The following is a 27,165-nucleotide window of genomic DNA, read 5'->3' on the forward strand; positions in this document are numbered from 1 at the left end:
AAATATACAGAGAAAGGGGGGCCCGTTTAATATGGCGAACTTTCATGTAGATCACTCACCATTCAGCTGATCAATTGAGGATACCAGAGATGGAAGCTGGGTCAGTTCCAAAGAACGTTCTCCCCTGGAGGTGGGCTCGTGACCTGCATTGCACTTTAGGCTGGTGCTGCTGCTTGCATGACTTGACAACTGCGTCCCTGGCGATCCTGTAATGGCTCCCATGTCAGCTGCTGCTGCATATCGATGATGGTGGCATTTTGCGTCTGTCTGATAACCCTTGACACATCCCTTTTATACCGGATGGCCCAAGTCACTTCCATCCGGCCCCATAATTCCGCCTTTGAATCTGGTGGGCTGTGAGCAGGGAGCCTTAGCCAGCCTTGTGCACACGCAGACCCGGATGGCTGCTGCAGCTTCTGCCACGTTACATCAGCGAGACGTGCTGGAATTTCGTCCCGTGCGCGCTCAGTACCAGGCGTCATTGCTTTCCGGCGCACTCATTGCCAGGGCATACTGGCATCACACCAGCTCCCCCGCACGTGCGCAGACCCCGAAGCGAGTCCTGGCGCTCCTCTCCGGGGAGCTGTTGCAACCCTAGTGTGCGCAGTCCCATGACCTCGTGTTGGCCCGAGACTTTGCTCCAAGAGATCTCTGCCTGCACAGCGTTGCACCGACCTCCTAGCCGGTGTTACCTCACCCTCCGGAAGGCATCCTGTCCCGAACATCCTCCAGATCAGGGGTAAGTCAAGTACCACTCTCTTTCAGGTTCCCGCAAGGACAGAAAACCAAAAACTGATGCGGAGGAGAGGTACCGCCCTTTTATTCAGTAGGTTTCCTGTCCTTGATGGGCAGATACGCTCTCTCAGGTGGTGCTGTCATGGGAAAAGGGGAAAAGTTTTTTTTTTTTCTTCCACATTGCTACAATTCCTGTGAAGCACCTGAAGGGTTTATAGACGTCTTGCATGTGGTTTTGAACACCTTGAGATGTGTAGTTTTTAAAATGGTGTCAATTTCTGGTATCTGTCATATAAGTCACTTCAAATGTGGTCCCTAAAAAAAAAAATGTTTTTGTAAATTTTGTTGGAAAAATGAGATTGCTGGTCAACTTTTAACCCTTATAACTTCCTAACAAAAAAGTGCTGATGTAAAGCAGACGTGTGCGAAATGTTATTTATGAACTACTTTCTGTTACATAACTGAAGAGCATAAAAATTTAAAAAGTTTGAAAATTGCATAATTTTTGGCAAATTTCAATTTTGTTTTTCACACCTGCATGCATGTTAATAACTTACCACTATTATGAAGTACAATACGTAAAATTGGCCCTGGTCATAAAGGTGAAAACAGGCTTTGTGGAATGTTAGAGGAGTAGGGGTTGGGTGAAAGGGATAATCAGGCTTCATTTTTTTTTCAGTCCATTACAAGAATTATGTAGTGATGAGAAATTAAATAATGTAAAGAAATACATTTAATTCAAAAACTTGATATTCACAATGGGTCGTTTTATGATAACATTTCACTCTTAAAAGGTAATATGTAATGTAGAAAGTAAAGGCCTGAGAACTTGCCTTCAGGAAAAGACAATTTTATTTGTCTCCTACTTCACTATCATGGTGGTCAGGATTTTTCTGCAGGAAGCCCCATTTTCGCTTGCCCCTTGTTAATGCAATTTTATAAATAGATTCTCATGCCACTGTGAACCTGTGCATAAATAGCTCAATTTCTCTTACATTCTAAATCTTAACTAGAACTTGGCAAATATGCCTTTATCACCACATATGCATGTATGTACGTAGGTATACATGCATGAGAAATGGACTCCCTATTCCAAACTAAAACACAAGACAAAATAAGAATTAATGTTGGAGGTATTCATTATAAACTGGCGGCATATGCTGCATTGCATATGTAATAATAATAATAATTTTTTAAAAATGTTGAGACCAATTCAAAGCTGTTATGCCAGAAAAGTGTCAAACAATATTAATAGCAAGAGCTGATTTGGTAGATTTTAAAAGGAGGGCCTTAGAAAAATGTAGGGATGATCTTTTGGTACCTAAAACACCATTGGTATCTAGCAAAAGGATACAGTTTGTAACATCCTTTAACTGCATGAACAGTAGGGTCTCTGGGATCATTAGGGTCTCTGGGATCATTAGGAGACACTGGTCATTGCTGGGGAAGGGTCATGCAAATATTGAAGAGTTTAAATTGTCACCACTTTTTTTCTTATAGAATAAATAGAAATTTGAAGGATGAATTGGTTTCCTCGGATATTGGCAGCTCTTAAAATAAATAAATAAATATACAGACAACATTCAGCTGTCCGAGCCTTGGCAACTTTCCCTGTCTTGGTTGTAGTTGCTGCAATAACATGCGAAAAGGTGGGCATTTTTTTCACCCACATACGGGCAGGAGGTATGATAACTTCAAATGATATACATGCACTAGCAGGTATGTGGTGTATGTCCTGAGCTGTCCATGGGTCTCTTCTATGTGGGAGAGACCAAAATCGAGGTGAAGGCAAGAATTAGCAGGCATAAAAGCAGAATCAGGACCAGGTTTGTATCAAAACACTTCGAGGAGCTGGGACACTCTGTAAACCAATTACGGTTCAGAATCACTGATGATGTGCCGGTTCTAAGACGGGGTTTGGAACTGAAATGGATTTTCAAATTGGATACCCTGAGGCCTAGGGGTATGAATTTTGATTATAATCAGGGTTGCCTATTATAAGGGACTGGCAGGGTGAAGGCTTAGCGATTGTTCTCATTATGCGTGTCTCTTGATATACTGATTTTAACCCTTTTTTTGTGTTTTTATAGCTCCCCTTTGTCTATTGAAATATGGACTGATGTGTATGGTGGGCATATGGGTATTAATATGTGTGTTTAACCCCTTAGCGACCGCCGATACGCCTTTTAACGGCGGCCGCTAAGGGTACTTAAACCACAGCGCCGTTAATTAACGGCGCTGTGGAAAAAGTGAAAAGCGCCCCCCAGAGTCGGATTTTCTCTGGAATCTCGGCTGCCGGGGGTAGCCGAGACCCCAGAGAACATGATTCGGGGTTTTTTTTAACCCACCCCGCGTTTGCGATCGCCGGTAATTAACCATTTACCGGCGATCGCAAAAAAAAAAAAAAACGCGATCTCTTTTTAATTTCTCTGTCCTCCGATGTGATCGCACATCGGAGGACAGAGAAAAGGGGTTCCAGGTAGCCCCCCAATACTTACCTATCTCCCCCGATGCTCCTCGTGGCTCCCGGTGGGCGCCGCCATCTTCAAAATGGCGGGCGCATGCGCAGTGCGCCCGCCGGCCGGCCCCGCGACAGTCTTTGGGGTCTCGGCTGCCGGGGGTAGCCGAGACCCCAAAGAGCATGATCGGGGTCGGTTTTACCGACCCCTGTTTTGCGATCGCCGGTAATTAACTTTACCGGCGACCGCAAAAAAAAAAAAAAGTCAAAGTGTAATTCTCTGTCCTCTGATGGCCGGCAGAAGAGCAGTTGGGGCTAAAATTAGGGTTAGGGGTAGGGTTAGGATTAGGGCTAAATTTAGGGTTCGGGTTGGGGCTAAATTTAGGGTTAGGGTTGTAGCTAAATTTAGGGTTAGGCTTCTTTCACACTTACGTCGGTACGGGGCAGTTGAAATGCATCGGCCCGACATACCGACACATGTTGTGAAAATTGTGCACGTGGGCAGCGGATGTAGTTTTTCAACGCATCCGCTGCCCAATCTATGTCCTTGGGAGGAGGGGGCGGAGTTACGGCCACGCATGCGCGGTCAGAAATGGCGGATGCGACGTACAAAAAAACGTTACATTGAACGTTTTTTTGTGCTGACGCTCCGCCAAAACACTGATCCAGTGCACGACAGACGCGACGATCCGTCGGCAATACAAGTCTATGGGCAAAAAACGCATCCTGCGGGCACATTTGCAGGATCCGTTTCTTGTCCAAAACGACGAATTGCGATGGATGCCAAACAACGCAAGTGTGAAAGTAGCCTTAGGGATAGGGTTAGGGTTGGGGCTAAAGTTAGGGCTAGGGTTGGGGCTAAAGTTAGGGTTAGAGTTTGGATTAGGGTTAGGATTAGGGTTGGTATTAGGGTTAGGGTTGGCATTAGGGTTACGCTTGGGATTAGGGTTAAGGTTAGGGTTGTGATTAGGGGTGTATTGGGATTAGGGTTAGGTTTGAGGTTAGGGTTGAGATTAGGATTAGGGGTGTGTTGGATTTAGGGTTTTGGTTAGGGTTGACATTAGGGTTGTTTTGGGGTAAGGGTTGTGATTATGGTTAGTGATTAGGATTATGGATCAGGTTGGGATTAGGGTTAGGAGTGTGTTGGGGTTAGGGTTGGAGCTAGAATTGGGGGGTTTCCACTGTTTAGGTACATCAGGGGGTCTCCAAACACGATAGCCAATTTTGCGCTCAAAAAGTCAAATGGTGCTCCCTCCCTTCTGAGCTCTGCCGTGCGCCCAAACAGTGGGTTACCCCCACATATGGGGCATCAGCATACTCGGGATAAATTGGACAACAACTTCTGGGGTCCAATTTCTCTTGTTACCCTTGTGAAAATAAAAACTTAGGGGCTACAAAATCCTTTTTGTGGAAAAATATATATAGTGTATCCTCACCCACCCCCTGCAGACTGTGAGCCCTCGTGGGCAGGGTCCTCCCTCCTTATGTACTCGTGTGCCTTCTTATCTGCTCATGTTTAATGTATTTGTCTATATTTGCCCCGTATTCTCATGTAAAGCGCCATGGAATAAATGGCGCTATAAAAATGTATAATAATAAAATAATAATATATATATTTTTTATGACTCTGCATTATAAACTTCTGTGAAGCACTTGGGTATTCAAAGTTCTCACCACACATCTAGATAAGTTCCTTCGGGGGTCTAGTTTCCAAAATGGGGTCACTTGTGGGGGGTTACTACAGTTTAGGTACATCAGGGGCTCTGCAATCGCAACATAATGCCCACAGACCATTCTATCAAAGTCTGCATTCCAAAAAGGCGCTCCTTCCCTTCCGAGCTCTGCAGTGCGCCAAAACAGTGGTTTACCCCCACATATGGCACATCAGCGTACTCGGGATAAATTGGACAACTATTGCAGTCCAATTTCTCCTGTTACCCTTGTGAAAATAAAAACTTGGGGGCTACAATATCTTTTTTGTGGAAAAAAAAAATATTTTTTATTTTCACGACTCTGCATTCTAAACTTCTGTGAAGCACTTGGGCATTCAAAGTTCTCACCACACATCTAGATAAGTTCCTTGGGGGGTCTAGTTTCCAAAATGGGGTCACTTGTGGAGGGTTTCTACTGGTTAGGTACATCAGGTGCTCTGCAAACGCAACATAATGCCCGCAGACCATTCTATCAAAGTCTGCATTCCAAAACGGCGCTCCTTCCTTCCGAGCTCTGCCGTGCGCCCAAACAGTGGTTTACCCCCACATATTGGGTATCGACGTACTCAGGAGAAATTGCACAACAACTTTTGTGGTCTAATTTCTCCTGTTACCCTTGTGAAAATAAAAATTTGTGGGCAAAAAGATCATTTTTGTAGAAAAAATGCGATTTTTTTTTTCACGGCTCTACATTATAAACTTCTGTGAAGCACATGGGGGTTCAAAGTGCTCACCACACATCTAGATAAGTTCCTTAAGGGGTCTAGTTTCCAAAATGGTGTCACTTGTGGGGGGTTTCTACTGTTTAGGCACATCAGGGGCTCTCCAAACGCGACATGGCGTCCAATCTCAATTCCAGCCAATTCTGCATTGAAAAAGTCAAACGGCGCTCCTTCACTTCTAAGTTCTGCGGTGCGCCCAAAAAGTGGTTTACCCCCACATATGGGGTATTGGCGTATTCAGGATAAATTGCATAACAACATTTATGGTTACATTTCTGTTTTTACACTTGTGAAAATAAAAAAAATGGTTCTGAATTAAGATGTTTGCAAAAAAAAGTTAAATGTTCATTTTTTCCTTCCACATTGTTTCAGTTCCTGTGAAGCACATAAAGGGTTAATAAACTTCTTGAATGTGGTTTTGAGAACCTTGAGGGCTGTAGTTTTTAGAATGGTGTCACACTTCATTATTTTCTATCATATAGACCCCTCAAAATGACTTCAAATGTGATGTGGTCCCTAAAAAAAAATGGTGTAAAAACGAGAAATTGCTGGTCAACTTTTAACCCTTATAACTCCCTAACAAAAAAAAAATTTTGTTTCCAAAATTGTGCTGATGTAAAGTAGACATGTGGGAAATGTTATTTATTAACTATTTTTCATGACATATCTCTCTGATTTAAGGGCATAAAAATACAAAGTTTGAAAATTGGAAATATGGCGAAAATTTTTAAAATTTTGCATTTTTTTCATAAATAATCGCAAGTAATATCGAAGAAATGTTACCACTAACATGAAGTACAATATGTCACGAAAAAACAATCTCAGAATCAGCGGGATCCGTTGAAGCGTTCCAGAGTTATAACCTCATAAAGTGACAGTGGTCAGAATTGCAAAAATTGGCTCGGTCATTAAGTACCAAATTGGCTCTGTCACTAAGGGGTTAAACATGTGTTTATATTTACTGTATGTACTGCACTGTGAGGATGTATGCACCCTGGGGTATCCAATCTGTGATTTGGGTGGTATTGTATATAATCTGGTTTACTGGTTAACTTAATAGGATTACCCAGGGTGCATTATTCTTTTTAAAAAAATGTTTTTGTAATCTATATTACCTATGTATCCACCTATTATATTGTACCATAGATGATCCTGATTGCCTGCTAAAATGTTGGTGTTTTCCCTTTTGAGTTTTTTGAACTCTTGAGGTTTTTTATGGTCATTTATGGGTGTTCGCTACTGTGTATCAGTGCCCTCTGTATAAGCACGACTGTATAGAGCTGTTTGTTTGTGATTAGAATATGCACCGTCCACGTTAGGACATCCTGTGTTTGGACTAATGATTTTGAGCTGCAGGAGCTTGCGTTGTTTAAAGAGATATGGTGTCCAATGACGTCTGGATGCCGGGACATGCGCAGATGGAAGGAGACTGGATTGTTCCAGAGCCACGTCAGAATAAGATTGCTATGACAACGGAGGTGCTGCTAATGTTTACAAACATTCTTTATGGGGACATGTATCTGCAGTTCTATCATTTGTCTGTTTGTATATTAGCAAATCGGGGTTGATATATTTTTTGCCGATTTGTTAGCGGGCAGTCTGGAGAAATGTGGGGCTATTTTTAACTGTTGAATATCTGTATATGTATGGAGGTTTATTATGTTTAGTTTTCATTGGTGCATGTTAAAGTGAGGGGAGGGGTTTGCATTATATAGTTTGGGTTGAAACACTCCTGTACTGTGCTTGAGAAAGATCCTTTGGATCGAAATGTTGCCATAGGAGGCGGAATAAAATGTGAATTTTTTTCAACAACGTTTGAGGCGCTGTCTTTTCTACTATCTGGTATGGACTTCTTTCCGGGATGAACTCCCTGGTTGTGACGTGCATCCTAATTAGTGTCCTGTAGGACCCTGGCTATATGAGGTGCAGCTTAACTTATAATTTTTGATTTATTAATAGCAAGTGTCATAGCTAAATCCAGTGTCAAGATTGGAAAGCTCTACTTTCCCTATAGCTCAGCTGATGGTGCTCCAAGATGCAGATATTATCACATGTACCACTTTACAGAAATTCCCTCTAAGATAACATGCCCTTGGATAAGAATGGCAAAACAATCATTGAGTCTATAAAATCAGGAATCTATAAGGTGATATGAAGTTTACTGTGTTTTTTTTTTTAGTGCTGTGGCAACACTCTTACTTGTAGATTGTGTATGACAGATTGAGAACAGAGGTGAATGCAAAAAATTAGACTACAAACAGATTCCAAAGTTTTGTAATTCTCAAAATAAAGATCACACATCGTTTATAGACATTCTACACAAAGTACAAAAACTAATTGCTACATCAGAAGCATCCACAGGGCCAATAATGCCCCTTCTTCATTGCCCTCCTACTGCTCCATCTGGCAATTGAAAAGGGGATTCTTAATTATACACATACAGTTAAACAGGTGTGCTTGGAAAATTTAATTGTAATATACACAAAAGAAGGGGATTAAATGTGTTGTAAATATACACCGTTTAACTATTACATTTGTATATTCAAACAAGAATGAAGTGGACAATATGTTACAGCAACTTACAAGTGAGACAAAATGCAAAACAAAACAGTATGTACAGTAAAGAATGAAACAAGATTTCAATGGGGTCTTCAGTTCAAATTCAACTCGGAAGTTGGCTGATTTTACAAGAGTCCTGCACTAATTAAGAGCAAATTTAACACTTATCCAAATTAATTGTGGAAATAAAATGATATATCAATCATCAACTAAAAAAAGGGGAAGGTTAAGATGCGGTTTTGTCTTGCCTGGCTGAAATTACAATTTACAATTTACAACATCACGACCAATATATCTGTAGAAGAATTCTGAAAATGCACAGTTTGGCCTAAAGTTTTTTTTTTCTTTTTCAACTTTTCTCTTACCAAAAAGGAAGGGGGTTATGTCGATTTTCAAACTCACATTTACATTACTGAGGTTTTACAAATGTACAATTTTACAGTCAAAAGGGTTTATGTCCACTAACTGCAGGATACATCTGTATTTAAACATCAAAAAAATTAAAAGAAAAATACTACAAAGTTTTATATATATATGCAAATATCTATATCAAGTATACACTACATATTTATACAAAGCGAAAAAGGGTATAGGGGGTTAGAATTAAGGTGGACATGCTAAAGTAAGTCTTGAAATCAAAATATAGTCGTAAAAATGGCAGGTCATCTGCCTCGATCTCAGTATCTGCACAATAAAAACAACTTGAAAAAAGAAAGAAAATGTATATGTAAATTTATATATAAATTAATATATAAATTTATATTGAGTTTATGACATGGATAGATATGGAAAAATCTTGCTTAAAAAAGCATGTTTTAAAATATAAAGGCAAAAGGGGGAAAATGTGTTTTGGCTTAAAAGGTTTCAGTATCCTTTTGGACTTCACAAAGCAAATTTATTCACACGGGCTCTGAAGCACATAATAGAAAAATGTGCAATCAGAAAGGGAGGGGGACATGTACAAGATATGTACAAGTGATTCTATACAGAAATACAGTGGGAAGGGTTAAGTTGATCTTTAAAATAATAATGTGTCAGGTGTAATAAAATTAAAGACATTTACATAAGTTTGCTGAAAGAGCTACGCCCTGAATCTCCACGTGGTGGACAGCATTAGGAGGATACAGTGGGTTCAGGAAGATCTCTAGATGATGCCATTGGAGGGACCACACATCGGCCCCAGATCCATACCATTCTTCATGTAGTACTTCTCCAACTTAGCAAGAATGTGTTTGCCATATGTGTATTTACGTAAGGTGGCAATGTGGGGTCGAATCTAAAAAAAGAAGAATATGTGTGAGGCTTAGTACGGGTCACGCATCTTTACTCAATTAAAAAAGCTCTCTTTTAGTTAAGAAATATAATATATATATATACACGGTATGTATATATCAATTATGAGCAGATCCTAGCCACTGCTTAAAAAATACAAGCCTCTTCCAAACATACACCATAAACAATTCATTAAATCCTTAAGAAAAACTTCACCTTATAAATCCACAAGCATTTATATTAGCAATTGTATGCGATTGTTTTAGCATACAACTTCATTTTATAATTTCACATACAATTGATAAAAAATAACATTTTCACAATTCAATCCAATTGGAAAAGTTGCCCCCCTGCCAGATCAAGAAGATGACATATGTCCACATCTTTACCACACTGAGATGTTGGAAGGTGGAAAGATACTTGAAGCTGTAGTGTGCTTTTGTAGTGGGTGTATTCCCTTGTGTGATGGATAGCATGTAGTGCCTGCTGTTACTTAAAGTGGTTTTCCCATGAACAAAAGTTAATTGTAATCACTACATTTTGGAATAATAATTTCCACAATTGGATGTGGTTAAATGAAATGTTCCTGTGCTGAGATAATCTTATAAATGTGCCCCTGCTGTATACTGTGTAATGGCCGTGTCTGACCGTACAGGGGCATGGACTGATCGTACCACATCTCCTGAGGGGGGGGAGAAAAAGAGTATAGAGACAGGACAGAATGGGATCACAGTTGATTCTGTGAGGTAAAGCATTGCTTAAAAACAGGCAGGGAAATGTCTTAAGGTACCTTCACACATAACGATATCGTTAACGATATCGTTGCTTTTTGTGACGTAGCAACGATATCGTTAAGGAAATCGTTATGTGTGACAGCGACCAACGATCAGGCCCCTGCTGGGAGATCGTTGGTCGCTGAACAAAGTCCAGACATTTCTTTGGTCGCTGGATCTCCCGTGGACATCGCTGGATCGGCGTGTGTGACACCGATCCAGCGATGTCTTCACTGGTAACCAGGGTAAACATCGGGTAACTAAGCGCAGGGCCGCGCTTAGTAACCCGATGTTTACCCTGGTTAAAAGCGTAAAAGTAAAAAAAAAAACAAACACTACATAATTACCTACCGCTGTCTGTCTCCGGCGCTGTGCTCTGCACTCTTCCTGTACTGGCTGTGAGCGTCGGTCAGCCGGAAAGCAGAGCGGTGACGTCACCGCTCTGCTTTCCGGCCGCTGTGCTCACAGCCAGACCAGAGAAGCAGAGCGCCGAGGACAGACAGCGGTAGGTAAGTATGTACTGTTTTTTTTTTTTTTTTTACTTTTACGCTGGTAACCAGGGTAAACATCGGGTTACTAAGCGCGGCCCTGCGCTTAGTTACCCGATGTTTACCCTGGTTACCGGGGACCTCGGGATCGTTGGTCGCTGGAGAGCCGTCTGTGTGACAGCTCTCCAGCGACCAAACAGCGACGCTGCAGCGATCCGGATCGTTGTCGGTATCGCTGCAGCGTCGCTTAATGTGAAGGGGCCTTTACTCCCAAAAACAATCAGCTATGACCCTGTGCTGTAATGTCTGAATACTCTTTTGCTTCCCTCCTGCCCAGAATCAGTGGTATCACCAGACTATGTTCCTGTATGGTCAGACATGGCCATTACACAGCAGGGGCACATTTATAAAATGATCTCCGCACAGGAACATTTTTCTTAAACACATCCAATTGTGGACAATAATATTCCATGATCTATTGATTTAAATTAACTTTCGTTCGTGGGAAAACCCCTTTAAAAGATAAATTGTACTTCTAATATTTATAAAAATTAAGCTTTTCTAAAGCATTTAAAAAAATGATTGTAGCGTGCTTGTTTCGATGGAAATCAAGAGGTGGTCTTTTGTCTTAGGTTACATGTTATGAAATACACTTTTAGATGCCCAAAAACTAGAAATAGAGGGCACCATCAAACATAAATCATGTGTTCAACCTGCAAATGCCAAAAGGTACAGACTATACAAAAGGAGAGCGAAAGAGACATGCACATATGCAAGGATCAACATGTAAAATCACAAAATTTTATTGATATGAGTTAACCACACACCACACATTATTTAAAATCATTTAAAACCACAAATATTGCACCCTAGACAATAAAAGAAGAAAGAAGAGACATGGGTCCGATTCACTACCTGAAAACTCCCAATCACATTTCATGAATCATTACAGAATATTTACTCCAAAGGAGATGCCATTGAACATTATCACAATTAGTCCAATTAAATTGGGGAGAGATTAACTGTCCTACTCCCCAACATCCTATGATTGGTACCCAATATAGATATAAATAATGTTGAGTATACCAAGGGGCAACAAATCATCTGCTACATTACTCTAGCTTTCATCCAGCACACTCGAGGAACAGGATACCGAAAGGTCAGTTCTTCAGGCTACGCAGAAATTGTAGCTCAACAGATGATTTTCAAACAATGGCTAAAGACTTAACCACTCGTTTTATCAGCAGACAATACCCACGCAAGATCGTTTCAAGGGCATTCCAAGAAGCCAGACAGATGGACAGGCCGAGTCTCCTCAAGAAACAGGTTCGTGAACAAAATCGCCCTTTGTCTCTTATTACCACATATAATAATCAGTGGTCAGACATTTATAAAATTTTGACAAAAAACTGGAATATTGTAATGTGTGAACCAAGACTCTCCTCACATATTACATCTACCCCCAAAATAGTGGCTAGGACAGCCTGTAACTTGAAGGACCAACTCGGCCATAGCCACTAACAACGTCCGAAGTTGAAACTTAAGACTGGCAATAAGATTTTTGGCACATACCCCTGTGGGGGCTGTTATGTTTGCCAGTTCATGATCGCACGGGACGGGGTTTTCTATTTCCACAGTACCTTTTTGATACAATCAAAATCTTATTTTAATTGTAGGTCAAGGAACCTCATCTATGCGATTATCTGTGACTGCTCAAAGGCATATGTGGGCCAAACATCTCAAGAGTTAAGGAGGAGAAGCCAACAACATCTCAAATATCTCAACGGCGAAACAGGATCGGGAAAAAGGAAAAACAATAACTTCAGTGGCGGCGCATTTTTTGGACATGCACAGAAGCAGTACTAGAGGTTTAAATATTATGGGACTTGAAGGCATTAATGTCAATATCAGGGGTGGCAATATCACGAACCAATTATTGAGGTGTGAATCCAAATGGATATACGAGTTACAGAGCCTTGCATCTGCAGGATTGAGCGAAGAACTCTTGTTTACAGGCTATTATAAGCAACTCTAAAGGTACCTTCACACTGAGCAACTTTACAACGAGAACGACAACGATCCGTGACGTTGCAGCGTCCTGGATAGCGATCTCGTTGTGTTTGACACGCAGCAGCGATCAGGATCCTGCTGTGACATCGCTGGTCAGAGCTAGAAGTCCGGAACTTTATTTGGTCGTCAGGTCGGCGTGATTCGTCATGTTTGACAGCAAAAGCAACGATGCCTGCAATGTTTTTTCACAGAGCTAACAACCAGCGAGAACGATAAGTACGTCACTGGATCGCTCCTGCATCGTTCTGGAGTTGCTGTGTTTGACATCTCTACAGCGACCTAAACAGCGACGCTCCAGCAATCTAGTTTAGGTCGGATCGTTGTCTATATCGCTGGAGCGTCGCTAAATGTGACGGTACCTTAACATTTTGTATTTGACTCTAGGATCTGGGATTCTGCCTATAACCATTGTATATCTGGTATTTAGCATTTTTGGTGTATCTGGGACATTTCAACTTCCCTGTGATTGTGTCGAGTTATCAACAATACCCCTTTGGAATGTAGACGCCCAGCCTTGATGTTACTGTATTATACAAGGTTGATTGGCACTCAATATAGGGGAAGTGTCATTTTGGCCATTTGGAAATATATACTTCGTTTTGAGCATTGTAATTATGCTTCATATGATGATATTAATAATATATGGGAAAATCTACCTTTATGCTTGATTTGGTATATCTGGGCAGATGCTGTTGCCATACATTTGTGCAGGCAACAATAATAAGTGTCGATTTATGCTGACCATACTCCATTATCTTCTTTTGGCTCTCAGTATAAGTAAAAAATCTGGATGTAGAATTGGTGGAGAGTCTGGCAATTATTGGATCTATGCACCTATGGGACATTGTTAATGTGCTCTGGTGCATGGTGCAACAAGCAAAAAATTTCCTGATAGCATTAAGCTACTTACCGGTAGTGCCATTTTTCGGAGGCCCATGACAGCACCACGAGAGAGGGGATCCGCCCCTTAGGAAGAGGAAACCCACAGATACAAAAGGGCGGCACCTCTCCCACGTATCAGTTGAATTACAGAGCCTGAGAAAACTACCGCAGTTTATGACAAGCATACACAAACATTATATACAATTAAATACAATATCTTTAGTAAAGTAACAATCCAGATATCACACGTGACACAATTTTTTTTTCATTCTAAGGAAGTGCAACCCCCACGTGAAATAGGGAGGGAACTAAGGGTGCGGTCATGGGCCTCCGAAAAATGCCGCTACCGGTAAGTAGCTTAATGCTTTATTCGGACTCCCATGACAGCACCACGAGATGTAAGCCACCTTAGGGAGGTACTACAGCCTGCAGCACCCTTAACCCGAAGGTGAGATCTGAGGAGAACCCCAAGTCCAACCGATAGTGTTTGAAAAAGGTGGAAGGGGATGACCATGTGGCCGCCTTATATATCTGGTCGATTGACACTCCAGACCTTTCCGCCCAGGATGATGCCATGGCTGGGGTGGAATGCGCCCTCAGATTCTGCAGAGCTGGACCCCGACCTGCTGTGTAAGCCAGAGAGATAGCCTCCCTAATCCATTCAGCTAGTGTGTATTTTGACACTCTAACCCCCTTCCTAAAGGTACCGTCACATTTAGCGACGCTGCAGCGATCTAGACAACGATGCCGATCGCTGCATTGTCGGTGTGTGGTCGCTGGAGAGCTGTCACACACACAGCTCTCCAGCGACCAACGATGCCACGGGTAACCAGGGTAAACATTGGGTTACTAAGCGCAGGGCCACGCTTAGTAACCTGATGTTTACCCTGGTTACCAGTGTAAATGTAAAAAAACCCAAAACACTACATACTTACATTCCGGTGTCTGTCCCCGGCGTTCTGCATCCCTGCACTGTGTAAGCGCCATCCGTAAAGCAGAGCGGTGACGTCACTGCTGTGCTTTACGGCCAGCCGGCGCTCAGTCAGTGCAGGGAAGCAGAACGCCGGGGGACGCGACAGACACCGGAATGTAAGTATGTAGTGTTTGTTTTTTTTACATTTACACTGGTAACCAGGGTAAACATCAGGTTACTAAGCGCGGCCCTGCGCTTAGTAACCCGATGTTTACCCTGGTTACCAGTGAAGACATCGCTGAATCGGCGTCACACACGCCGATTCAGCGATGTCTGCGGGAGGTCCAGCGATGAAATAAAGTTCTGGCCTTTCTGCTCCGACCAACGATGTCACAGCAGGATCCAGATCGCTGCTGCGTGTCAAACACAACGATATCGATATCCAGGACGCTGCAACGTCACGGATCGCTAGCGATATCGTTGTTAAGTTGTTCAGTGTGAAGGTACCTTAAGACCTTGGAAGGATAAGAGTCATTCTTTCTTCCAGTCATTAGTGACTGAAATATATTGTAGAAGGAATCTCCTGACATCTAATGTATGGAGTTCATTCTCTTTAGAGTTAGAAGGATTAGGGATCAAAGAAGGTAGAACTATCTCCTGTGACCTGTGAAATTGCGATGCTACCTTTGGTAAGTAAGCTGGGTCTGGCCTGAGGATAACTATCCTGTAAGAATTCCATATACGGGGGAAGTCTGGAAAGCGCCTGGATGTCCCCTATTCTGCGAGCTATCAGAAAAGCTGTTTTGAGAGAGAACAATTTGATTCAGGCTTCATGTAAGGGCTCGAAGGGGTATTTTGTTAGAGAAGAAAGGACTAGATTTAAGTCCCACGGTACCATTTTATTTTTATGTAATGGTATATCTCTACCGACTGCCTTAATGAATCTCGACACCCAATAATTATTGGCAATATTACACGAGAACAGGGCACCAAGTGCTGACACCTGTACTCTCAGTGTGCTTGTAGAGAGATTTAACTCTAACCCCTCTGCAGAAATTCTAATATTTGGCATATCGGTACCCCTTCTTTGATGTTAAAATTTGAGAAAGTCAGGAACTTTCTCCAGGTTCTAGAGTAGATTTTTGTTATCTGCTTTCTACTTTTTAAAGGGGTATCTACCAAATTTGGGGAGAAGCCTCTATCTTTTAATAATGACCGCTCAAACTCCAAGCCGTAAAATGGAGTCCCTTCACTTGGGGATGGAATATCAGCCCCTGGAAAAGTAAATTCAAAATATCTGGTAGCACCCAGGGATCACCTACCGACATTGTCCTGAGCCATGCGAACCAAGTTCTCCTGGGCCAGAAAGGAGCAATCAGAATGACTTTCGCACGATCTTCCCTAATTTTCCTCACCACTAGAGGTAACAGGTTTAATGGTGGGAAGGCGTAAGCCAGAGTAAAATCCCATTTTATGAGGAATGCATCCACTGCCAGCGGATTCTCCCTGGGATTCAAAGAACAAATTTTTTTTTTTTACTTTTTTGTTGTCTCTTGTAGCGAATAGGTCCACCACTGGCTGACCCCATCAGCGGACAATCTGATTGAAGATGTCTCCATTTAGAGACCATTCCCCTTGTCTTAGTATATTGCGGCTGAGAAAGTCCGCTTTTATATTTTCCTTCCCTTTGATGTGGAGAGCAGTCAAAGATTGAAAATTAATTTCCACCATCTGGAACATGCGATCTGTGACCGGCATCAGAGTCTCGGAACGTGTTCCACCTTGATGATTTATATTAGGCGACTGACACCTGGTTGTCCGAAAGGATCTTGATGTAGTGGCCCTGCAGATACATGAGGAGTTTTTCAACTGCCAACTAAATCGCCAATAACTCCCTCTGATTGGATGAAGACGTTGTGTATGGTTCCTATTGTCCCTGAACCACAAAGTCATCCATGTGAGCCCCCCACCCAGAGGGGCTAGCTTCCGTAGTTATCACCCGGGATATATCTATTATCCAGGGAATAATAAACCTATAAATAGGGCACCGGAGATAAAGAGCTCCGCCATAATAACTAATATAGTAACCCAAAAGAGAAATGGACACAATGAGCTAAAATATAACAATTTTTATTATATATGAATATTAAACAATGAAGAGAGGTAAAAAAACTTATTAACAAAATGCACAAAAAAAAATTAAAATAAGAGAGGCGACACTAGTGCCGCACACGGAGCAAATGATGTACTATAGGAGCAACACAAAGACTAAAATTATAAGTAGTTCTACTGATACCACATTACCAATATAAATATAAATATAAGACAGTCCTCACTAAAAATCATGTATAATGCATAAATGCAGATAGAAAAAGGACCGGCTAGTAAATAAGGTATATAAATATATGGCAAAAGAGATAATGTATAGTATGCGTGCTCTCTGAGATATTAATGCAGGACGATATACACTATGATGTGCAAAGAGTAAACAGGGATAAAGTGCCTAGTGCAAGATATATATATATATATTCAGAGGTAATCCATACCATAGGAAGAGTGGCAGAATGTGCAATACGGCAAAAAATAAGCCAAAATTAAGCCAAGCTCAAGTGGACGATATACACTATGATATGCAAAGAGTATTCATATATAATAAAAATTGTTATATTTTAGCTCATTGTGTCCATTTCTCTTTTGGGTTACTATTATCCAGGGAACCCCTGCCGATAAATTATCCCTATCCACCCACCACTTCAGGGATTCAAGAGTTGTTGGTTTCAAGGTTATTTTTCCCCCTAATACACCCCTCAAGATTTTGTCATTAATCAAAACATCTTTCTGAAGGGGTCTAGTATGAAATTGGGCCCATCTGACCGCTGGGATGCATGATGCGAGGGACCCTACCAGGGACATAGCTTGTCGAAGGTTCATAGAGGGTGTATTGATTGCCTTTAATACCGGATGCTGAATTTGATCAAATTTATTTACTGGGAGAAGACACTGTTGTGTAGTTGAATCTAATAATAACCCTAAAAACTTTTGAATTTTTAGGGGCTGCAAGCGGGATTTCTCGTAATTAATTATCCAGCCCAGGTGTTCCAATTTAACTCTAGTTACCTCTAATTGTGACAAACAGTGTTCCATTGAGTTCCCTACTATGAGGAAATCATCAAGGTAGGGAACAATAAGAATATTAGATTCCCGTAAATGTGCCATAACCTCCGCAATTATTTTAGTAAATACTCTAGGGGCAGAAGTTATACCGAAGGGAAGTGCTCTGTACTGAAAATGGTGAACTACTACCCCCATTAATACTGCTACCCTAAAGGTACCATCATACTGAACGATATCGCTAGTGATCCGTGACGTTGCAGCGTCCTGGATAGCGATATCGTTGAGTTTGACAGGCAGCAGCGATCAGGATCCTGCTGTGACATCGTTGGTCGGAGCATAAAGTCCAGAACTTTATTTCGTTGCTGGACTCCCGCAGACATCGCTGAATCGGCGTGTGTGACGCCGATTCAGCGATGTCTTCTCTGGTAACCAGGGTAAACATCGGGTTACTAAGCGCAGGGCCGCGCTTAGTAACCCGATGTTTACCCTGGTTACCAGCGTAAACGTAAAAAAACCCAAACACTTCATACTTACATTCCGATGTCTGTCGCGTCCCCCGGCGCTGTGCTTCTCTGCACTGTGTAAGCGCCGGCCGGAAAGCAGAGCACAGCGGTGACGTCACCGCTGTGCTTTCCGGCTGGCGCTCACAGTCAGTGCAGAGAAGCACAGTGCCGGGGGACAGACACCGGAATGTAAGTATGTAGTGTTTGGTTTTTTTACGTTTACGCTGGTAACCAGGGTAAACATCGGGTTACTAAGCGCGGCCCAGCGCTTAGTAACCCGATGTTTACCCTGGTTACCCGGGGACTTCGGCATCGTTGGTCGCTGGAGAGCTGTCTGTATGACAGCTCTCCAGCGACCACACAGCGACGCTGCAGCGATCGGAATCATTGTCTAGATCGCTGCAGTGTCGCTAAATGTGACGGTACCTTTAGGAATTGTTGGAAATCTTCATGAATGGGCACATGATAATAGGCATCTTTTAAATCCACTACTACCATAAAACAATTTTTGAACAGCATCTTTATTGTTGAGTTGATTGATTCCATCTTAAAGGTATGTTAAACCAGGTAACTATTAAGATGTCTAAGATTTATAATGGTCCTATAAGTCTTATCAGGCTTCTGAATAAGAAACAGGGGAGAATGAAATCCCTTTCCTCTATCAGACTTTGGAACCTCTATAAGGACATTTTTTAGAACAAAGAGACCACACATCTTCTTCTAAAGCTGATTGTTCCAGGGGAGAAGAACGTAAAGGAGTCAATTTAAAATTATCCTGTGGGGTACGGATAAGCTCAAGTGTGAGACCCTGAGAAATAGTATTTTGTACCCAAACACTTTGTGATCTCTGACCATTCTGAATAGAAATGCAATAGTCTACCCCCCACTGGGATTCCTAGTCATTTGTCTTCCTTCTTTCTCTCCTTTGAGGAACGACGGAACATATATCCTATACCTCTTCTACATCTATCATCCCATCTAGACCGATCTCTAAAAGGCGAAAAGGCACGCTTCCTTTCCCGACCAAATCTCTTCTTATTGAAGGGACGTCGATAGGACCCAAATAGATCTCAAGGGGTACACAAAAAGCGAGCGGAGTCTTCATCCAAGGAAGAGGACGATGCAGCTGAACCGCAGGAAACTTCATCCCTATCCTCATCCGCTGAAGAATCGGAGAACAATGGAGCTTTATATTTAGAGCTTCCCGCTTGAGATAGGCACTTTATGGATTGCTTGACTTCCATCCTGACCATCTCTTTCAGGCTTGCGGCCATAGTAAGGTATTCTTCCGCTACCTGAGGGGGCAAGTAAGGCAATCTAATCTATGTAGATATAAAGCTCTCACCCCCTCCCCCTTCCTGAGACCTCACCGTCTGCTGGATGCAGGGGGCACATAGTTTTTCAGGGCACGAATCAGGTAAGGGAACCCCGCAGATGGTGCATTCTTTGCGTTTCGCCTTACTGATGCATTTTTTCCCCTACAATAAAACATATGTGGGGAATCACATCACTGGGTGAACTTTCACGAAGATCACTTACCAGCGGCTGTCCAAAGATAGAGATACCGGAATATGAGGGGGATTCTTCCTGGCTGATGCTCCAGACCCCTGTCTGGAGGAGCTTTTGCGGCCAGATTCACTACTCCTTCTGTCATGCTCCTTTCCTTTGGGCTTCTGAGACACCTCTTTCAGCTGCTGAGGCTGCTGTTCCTGCACACTCTCCATGCTCACAATACGAGGCCAGAAGCAAGGAACCCAGATCTGGAGCTCTTCATATAACCCCTCCTCCGGTCAGCAGATATGCCAAGCGCTCCCCTGATTTGCTGTCTGCCTCCCCCCAGGTGCAGGTGGTCGTCTCTGGGGTCTGATTGCAAGCGGCATGCAATTGCCGGTGGGTGCCGCCATCTTGGATGCACCGCGCATGCGCTGGACCCCGAAAACCCGGAAGTGACTGCTGGCTCCGCCCCCGACGTCACCCCGGCTCCCAGCGCTTTCTGTCGGCGCTTAGAGCAGCATGGGACGCCCGGCTAACCCGCAGCACACCGGGTGGCGCCACCAAATGTCGCCGCAGACAGAGCCCCCAGCCGCACCATCCCACCGGAAGGAGGAGACCCACGGGACATACTTACCTAGCGCTGGTCTCAGAGACAGGACACCACCGGCAACCGCTCTCTGCCGAAAAAGTCACCGCCGTGCAGCTCTGCCAGGACCACCGTGACATCTCCAGGATCTCCGCATCGGCCGAGGTAGGAGACCCCCCCGCTACCTGAGTCGGCCGGCGATCCTTTTGTAAATTCTGTATGATCCAGTCCCTTTAGGAACAGGAAACCAACTGATACATGGGAGAGGTACCGCCCTTTTGTATCTGTGGGTTTCCTGTTCCTAAGGGGCGGATCCCCTTTCTCGTGGTGCTGTCATGGGAGTCCGAATAAAAATAGCATGTTATTTCCTAAGTATCTTTTACTTGATTGGTACCCAATATAAAGAGGTGGCCATTGTTGATCTCTATGCCACTAGAGTGAACTGATCTAACCTTGTATTTCTAAACCTAATGCCTTTTTGGGGGTAATAATAGTGGTGTATAATAACGCCCTCTAGGCGATAATTTACTGGGGTTATGTGCTGATTAAGGCAATAAACAAATGTGCTGAAACTCTCTAATAACCTGTATTTACAAAATCTTATAAAAAGGTGTTAAGCCTAAAGATTCTATCCACCTTCTCTTCCCTCTCCTTTTTTCCTTTATTTTTCTTTTCTTTTTGTTAGCGTTTCAAATGTTATTAGTAGGCTCTGTATATAATTTACCACGGTACAATGAGCTCTCTGATTTGAGGAGCGCTGATCAATGACGCATGCGCAGTTGCATTGTTGTGTTCACCTCCTAGCAACATACAGGCTTCCACTTCAGGAAGTCTCAATACGTAGTGGTATCTGCCGCGCACGCGCATTACGGCAGATGCTGCTGCATCCCCATGGTGATTTATGCTCATGCGCGGTGGTGGATACTTCCGGTGCTCAAATATGGAGGGTGTGACAGCGCCTGGCTTCAGCGTGGTCTGCGTCTCAGCTGTAATGAATCCGGAAATTTGTGAGTGCATAAATATTGTGACGGTGATCACGTTGGGTGGGTCGCATGGGAGTTGGTGCCTGATCCTACATCTCCAACAAACACTTGCGAGTGCATGACGTGAGCATGTCCATTATATGCCCCATTTGAATGCTGAGGAGAATGACTTATTTGCCTGCTAATGTAGCTTATTTCTGCTAAGTATATTTATTGTAAAGGCACTAATTATTTCTTATCCTCGTAAGCTACCTGGGGCCGGTTTAGGTTGCCCCTTGGTATACTCAACATCTATAATATAATGCTGGGAGCGTCACTCTGTCCGAAGCCTTTATAGACTGCGCAAGCGCCGGCGCAGTCTGGACCCCACAGAGTGACGCTCCCAGGACATCGCGGTATGCGTAAATACTGAACGCACACCGCGATCTCCACCGGAGAGGCAGGGACCGTGGGCGCGCCAGGAGGGTGAGTATTATATTCACCTGTCCCCCGTTCCAGCGCTGCGTGCGGCTCCGTGTCCTGGTCCTCTGCTGTGACGTTCAGAGTTCAGAGGGCGCGATGACGCGCTTAATGCGCGTCGGCGCCGCCCTCTGACTGAACAGTCACAGCTAGAGGAGCCGGAACATGGAACGAACGCAGCGCTGGAACGGGGACAGGTGAATATAGCAAGTGCTGGGGGGCCTGAGCTAGCGGCGATACCGGCACCTGACCCCCACAGCGCTCCAGTGTGCCCGCCTGCTCAGGCCCCCCAGCACTCGGCGCCCAGCGACAATAGGAGAGTATGGTATTTTTTTTTTTATATATCGCTGCAGCATACGGGGGCATACACACTGGAGCGTCTTATGGGGCCATAAACCATAATGGAGCAGTGTACGGGGGGCATACACTATGTAGCATCTTATGGGGCCATCAACCATAATGGAGCATTGTACGGGGGCATATACTATGGAGCATCATATGGGGGCCATAAACCATAATGGAGCAGTGTACGGGGGCATACACTATGGAGCATCTTATGGGGGCCATAAACCATAATGGAGCAGTGTACGGGGGCATACATATGGAGCATCTTATGGGGGCCATAAACCATAATGGAGCAGTGTACGGGGCATACACTATGGAGCATCTTATGGGGCCATAAACCATAATGGAGCAGTGTACGGGGGCATACACTATGGAGCATCTTATGGGGGCCATAAAGCATAATGGAGTAGTGTACGGGGGCATACACTATGGAGCATCTTATGGGGGCCATAAACCATAATGGAGCAGTGTACGGGGGCATACACTATGTAGCATCTTATGGGACCATCAACCATAATGGAGCATTGTACGGGGGCATATACTATGGAGCATCATATGGGGGCCATAAACCATAATGGAACAGTGTACGGGGGCATACACTATGGAGCATCTTATGGGGCCATCAACCATAATGGAGCAGTGTACAGGGGCATACACTATGGAGCATCTTATGGGGGCCATAAACCTTTATGGAGCACTGTACGGGGCATATACTATGGAGCATCTTATGGGGGCCATAAACCTTTATGGAGCAGTGTACGGGGGCATATACTATGGAGCATCTTATGGGGGCCATAAACCTTTATGGAGCAGTGTACGGGACATATGGATGGGAGAAGCAAATTAAAGAATGGTGGCGCAGGATGTGAACAGCACATGACAGAACGGGGGCGCAGGATGGGAGCAGCACATGACAGAATAGGGCAGCACATGACGGGTGCAACACATGACAGGATGGGGGCGCAGGATGGGCGCAGCACATGACAGGATGGGGACGCAGGATGGGAGCAGCACATACCAGGATGGAGACCATATACCAATATAAATGCTCGCCACCCGGGCGTAGAACGGGTTCAATAGCTAGTTATTTATATCTACATTGGGTACCAATCAGAGTGTTGGTGAGTAGGAAAGTTTTTTTCTCCCCAATTTAATTGGACTAATTGTGATAGTGTTCACTGGCATCTCCTTTGGAGTAAATTCTGTAATGATTCATGAAATGTGATTGGGAGTTTTCAGGTAGTGAATTGGACCCATGTCTCTTCTTTCTCCCCCCCTCCCACCTTATTGTCTTGGGTGCAATATTTGTAATTTTTGTGGTTTAAAATGATTTTAAATAATGTGTGGTGTGTGGTTAACTGATATCAATAAAATTTTGTGATTTTACATGTTGATCCCTGCATATGTGCATGTCTCTTTCGCTCTCCTTTTGTATACACTTTTAGATGCCAGTCCCTGCATGTTTTAGACCGATAATTCGACTGCAAAGTTTCAAAACAAAAAAGGCTCTTAGTTCATATATTTAAAGAAGGGCTAAGACCAAAGACCCTTCAGCTAAAAGGTTACTTGTAGGACTTGTACATTTACCTTGTGCATGACAATTTTACGCTGTGCCGGCTCTGCCACATCAATCATTTTTTGCACCACATAGTTGGCATACTGATCCTTCATCATGGTATATAAGGCACTGTGAGGCCCGTCATTCATCAAACAAACTTCATCAATTAGCATTGCCCGCTCTGTGCGAGACGCATGTGTCACGCACTTCTCCACCACATTACTGTGAAGGAAAAAAAGAAAAAAAAAAACACAAAAAACAAAAGGATGAATATACACCTCATAAAACAGACCGTTTTGTTATGTAATCTGAAGATAGCACAAGGTTTTGCTTGGGTACATTGATTGTTTTAGCACCAGTAGTTTATCATTGCTGTGACTAGCCTTGGTCCCACATACCCTCTTCTGTGATCATCTTTGGATTTGTATACAAAAAGCCTGGTGTGGGTGGGATTAAGCTTTTTCAGTTCTGCGTCACTCTAAATCTAGAAGCTCTGATTGTGCCAGAAAGGCTGCACTCAGCCACTTACATGATAAATCGTTGGGATTCAGATTCCCTTTTCCTCATAGTCTGTAAGCTTGCGAGCAGGGCCCTCATTCCTCCTGGTATCTGTTTTGAACTGTATTTCTGTTATGCTGTAATGTCTATTGTCTGTACAAGTCCCCTCTATAATTTGTAAAGCGCTGCGGAATATGTTGGCGCTATATAAATAAAAATTATTATTATTATTATTATTTTTGCCTACATCAGGCTTATCACAGATGAGGTAGCAAATGCCTGCTGACAGATTCCCTTTAAGTACATCTACAGTTGTGGCCAAAAGTATTGACACCCCTGCAATTCTGTCAGATAATACTCAGTTTCTTCCTGAAAATGATTGCAATCACAAATTCTTTTGTATTATTATCTTCATTTAATTTGTCTTAAATGAAAAACACAAAAGAGAATGAGGCAAAAAGCAAAACATTGATCATTTCACACAAAACTCCAAAAATGGGCCAAAACAAAAGTATTGGCACCCTCAGCCTAATACTTGGTTGCACAACCTTTAGCCAAAATAACTGCGACCAACCGCTTCCGGTAACCATCACCAATGAGTTTCTTACAATGCTCTGCTGGAATTTTAGACCATTCTTCTTTGGCAAACTGCTCCAGGTCCCTGATATTTGAAGGGTGCCTTCTCCAAACTGCCATTTTTAGATCTCTCCACAGGTGTTCTATGGGATTCAGGTCTGGACTTATTGCTGGCCACCTTAGAAGTCTCCAGTGCTTTCTCTCAAACCATTTTCTAGTGCTTTTTGAAGTGTGTTTTGGGTCATTGTCCTGCTGGAAGACCCATGACCTCTGAGGGAGAACCAGCTTTTTCACACTGGGCCCTACATTATGCTGCAAAATTTGTTGGCAGTCTTCATAATGCCATGCACACGGTCAAGCAGTCCAGTGCCAGAGGCAGCAAAGCAACCCCAAAACATCAGGGAACCTCCGCCATGTTTGACTGTAGGGACCGTGTTGTTTTCTTTGAATGCCTCTTTTTATCTCCTGTAAACGCTATGTTGATGCCTTTGCCCAAAAAGCTCTACTTTTGTCTCATCTGACCAGAGAACATTCTTCCAAAAGGTTTTAGGCTTTTTCAGGTAAGTTTTGGCAAACTCCAGCCAGGCTTTTTTATGTCTCGGGGTAAGAAGTGGGGTCTTACTTGGTCTCATACAATACAGTCCCTTTTCATTCAGACGCCGATGGATAGTACGGGTTGACACTGTTGTACCCTCGGACTGCAGGGCAGCTTGAACTTGTTTGGATGTTAGTCGAGGTTCTTTATCCAACATCCGCACAATCCTGTGTTGAAATCTCTTGTCAATTTTTATTTTCCGTCCACATCTAGGGAGGTTAGCCACAGTGCCATGGGCTTTAAACTTCTTGATGACACTGCGCACGGTAAACACAGGAACATTCAGGTCTTTAGAGATGGACTAGTAGCCTTGAGATTGCTCATGCTTCCTCACAATTTGGTTTCTCAAGTCCTCAGACAGTTCTCTTCGGTCTTCTTTCTTTTCTCCATGCTCAATGTGGTACACACAAGGACACAGGACAGAGGTTGAGTCAACTTTAATCCATGTCAACTGGCTGCAAGTGTGATTTAGTTATTGCCAACACCTGTTAGGTGCCACAGGTAAGTTACAGGTGCTGTTAATTACACAAATTAGACAAGCATCACATGATTTTTCGAACAGTGCCAATACTTTTGTCCACCCCCTTTTTTATGTTTTGTGTGGAATTATATCCAATTTGGCTTTAGGACAATTCTTTTTGTGTTTTTTCACTTAAGACAAATTAAATGAAGATAATAATACCAAAGAATTTGTGTTTGCAATCATTTTCAGGAAGAAACTGAGTATTATCTGACAGAATTGCAGAGGTGTCAATACTTTTGGCCACGACTGTAGCTGCCTAGTAAAAGCAAAAAATAATCGGTGACACTTCCAGACCTACACATCACCAGTTAAAGGCAACAGCATTGGCAATTTAAAATTGGGGTTGCATGCCTCTAAGCATGTGCCCCAACAGTCACCAATAGTCAACAAAAATGGGAGAGTGATGCAGTAAATCCAGTGAACTGAACCTTTTATTAACCCAATGGGATGTTCCAGGACATATACATCAGCTGTGATTTTAACGATTAAACTTTCATGACCTGAGAAAACTGGGTGACCCCTACAAAACAGTTTATATATATGTATATATATATATATATATATATATATATATATATATATATATATATATATATATATATATATATATATATAAAAACTCTTGAATTGTTGTATCATAACCAAAGATAATCCCCAATCTATATTGAATATGCACATTATTAATTGGACAGCCTAACAGATTTTTGATATAATTGATGTTTCAGGACTGTAATTAAAGTACACTGTGATGAGGGAGCCGCCGCCATCTTGCATATGGGGCATAATGCTGGCCTCCTATCAGAGATTGGCCTGACTCCATTTCGTCTCCTATCAGAAATAACCTGGTCACACGTCTGCAGGGACATGAGCACTCCTGGCCCCCACCTTTTGACTACTTGAATGAAGACCCTTTAGTATGTAATGGACTGAGACCAGTGTAGCAGGTAGATGGCACTTCAAAGCTTGAGTGAGGAATCCTGACCTGAGAGACAAAGGGGTCGCCGGAGAGCTGTGCCTGTGCGGTTACATCACGGATTGGTGATGTGGGAGGAACCAGTTTCTTTCACATTGGTGGCAGCATGGTGGGATCAGAGTAATAGTGTGCGTGGGACCCCTACTCCCAGACACTAAAGACTAACAGCGGTAACTTTCACTGCTGGGGTCTTAAGGTCAGCCCAGCACTAGAGGGTCAGAGTGTAGATATAATAAGTTGTGTGCAAGGTCAGGGTTAGGCTATGTTCACACTTTGCAGATTCCACTGCGGATTTTTCCGCAGCAGAATTCCAAAATCCGCAGTGAAAACCCGTTGCGGTTTTTACTGCGGATTTATCGCGGTTTTTACTGCGG

At 43.1% G+C, this 27,165-nt stretch overlaps 1 protein-coding gene across 15 annotated transcripts in view; it reads right to left on the bottom strand.

Moving 5' to 3' along the window:
- Nucleotides 1–7,885: 7,885 nt before the first annotated feature.
- PUM1 (pumilio RNA binding family member 1) overlaps nt 7,886–27,165 on the bottom strand; it is a 247,670-nt gene continuing 228,390 nt past the window's right edge. For all 15 annotated transcript variants that reach the window (XM_069756653.1, XM_069756663.1, XM_069756662.1 and 12 more), the window contains 2 exons: nt 23,656–23,848; nt 7,886–9,462 (listed from right to left, as the gene is read on the bottom strand). In XM_069756653.1, the coding sequence (XP_069612754.1) occupies nt 9,331–9,462; nt 23,656–23,848 (325 nt within the window). In that variant the 3' untranslated portion in view covers nt 7,886–9,330. The remainder of the gene's footprint in view (nt 9,463–23,655; nt 23,849–27,165) is intronic.

The sequence above is a fragment of the Ranitomeya imitator genome, chromosome 3 (assembly GCF_032444005.1).
Source record: "Ranitomeya imitator isolate aRanImi1 chromosome 3, aRanImi1.pri, whole genome shotgun sequence".
In the NCBI taxonomy this organism is placed as follows: Eukaryota; Metazoa; Chordata; class Amphibia; order Anura; family Dendrobatidae; genus Ranitomeya; species Ranitomeya imitator.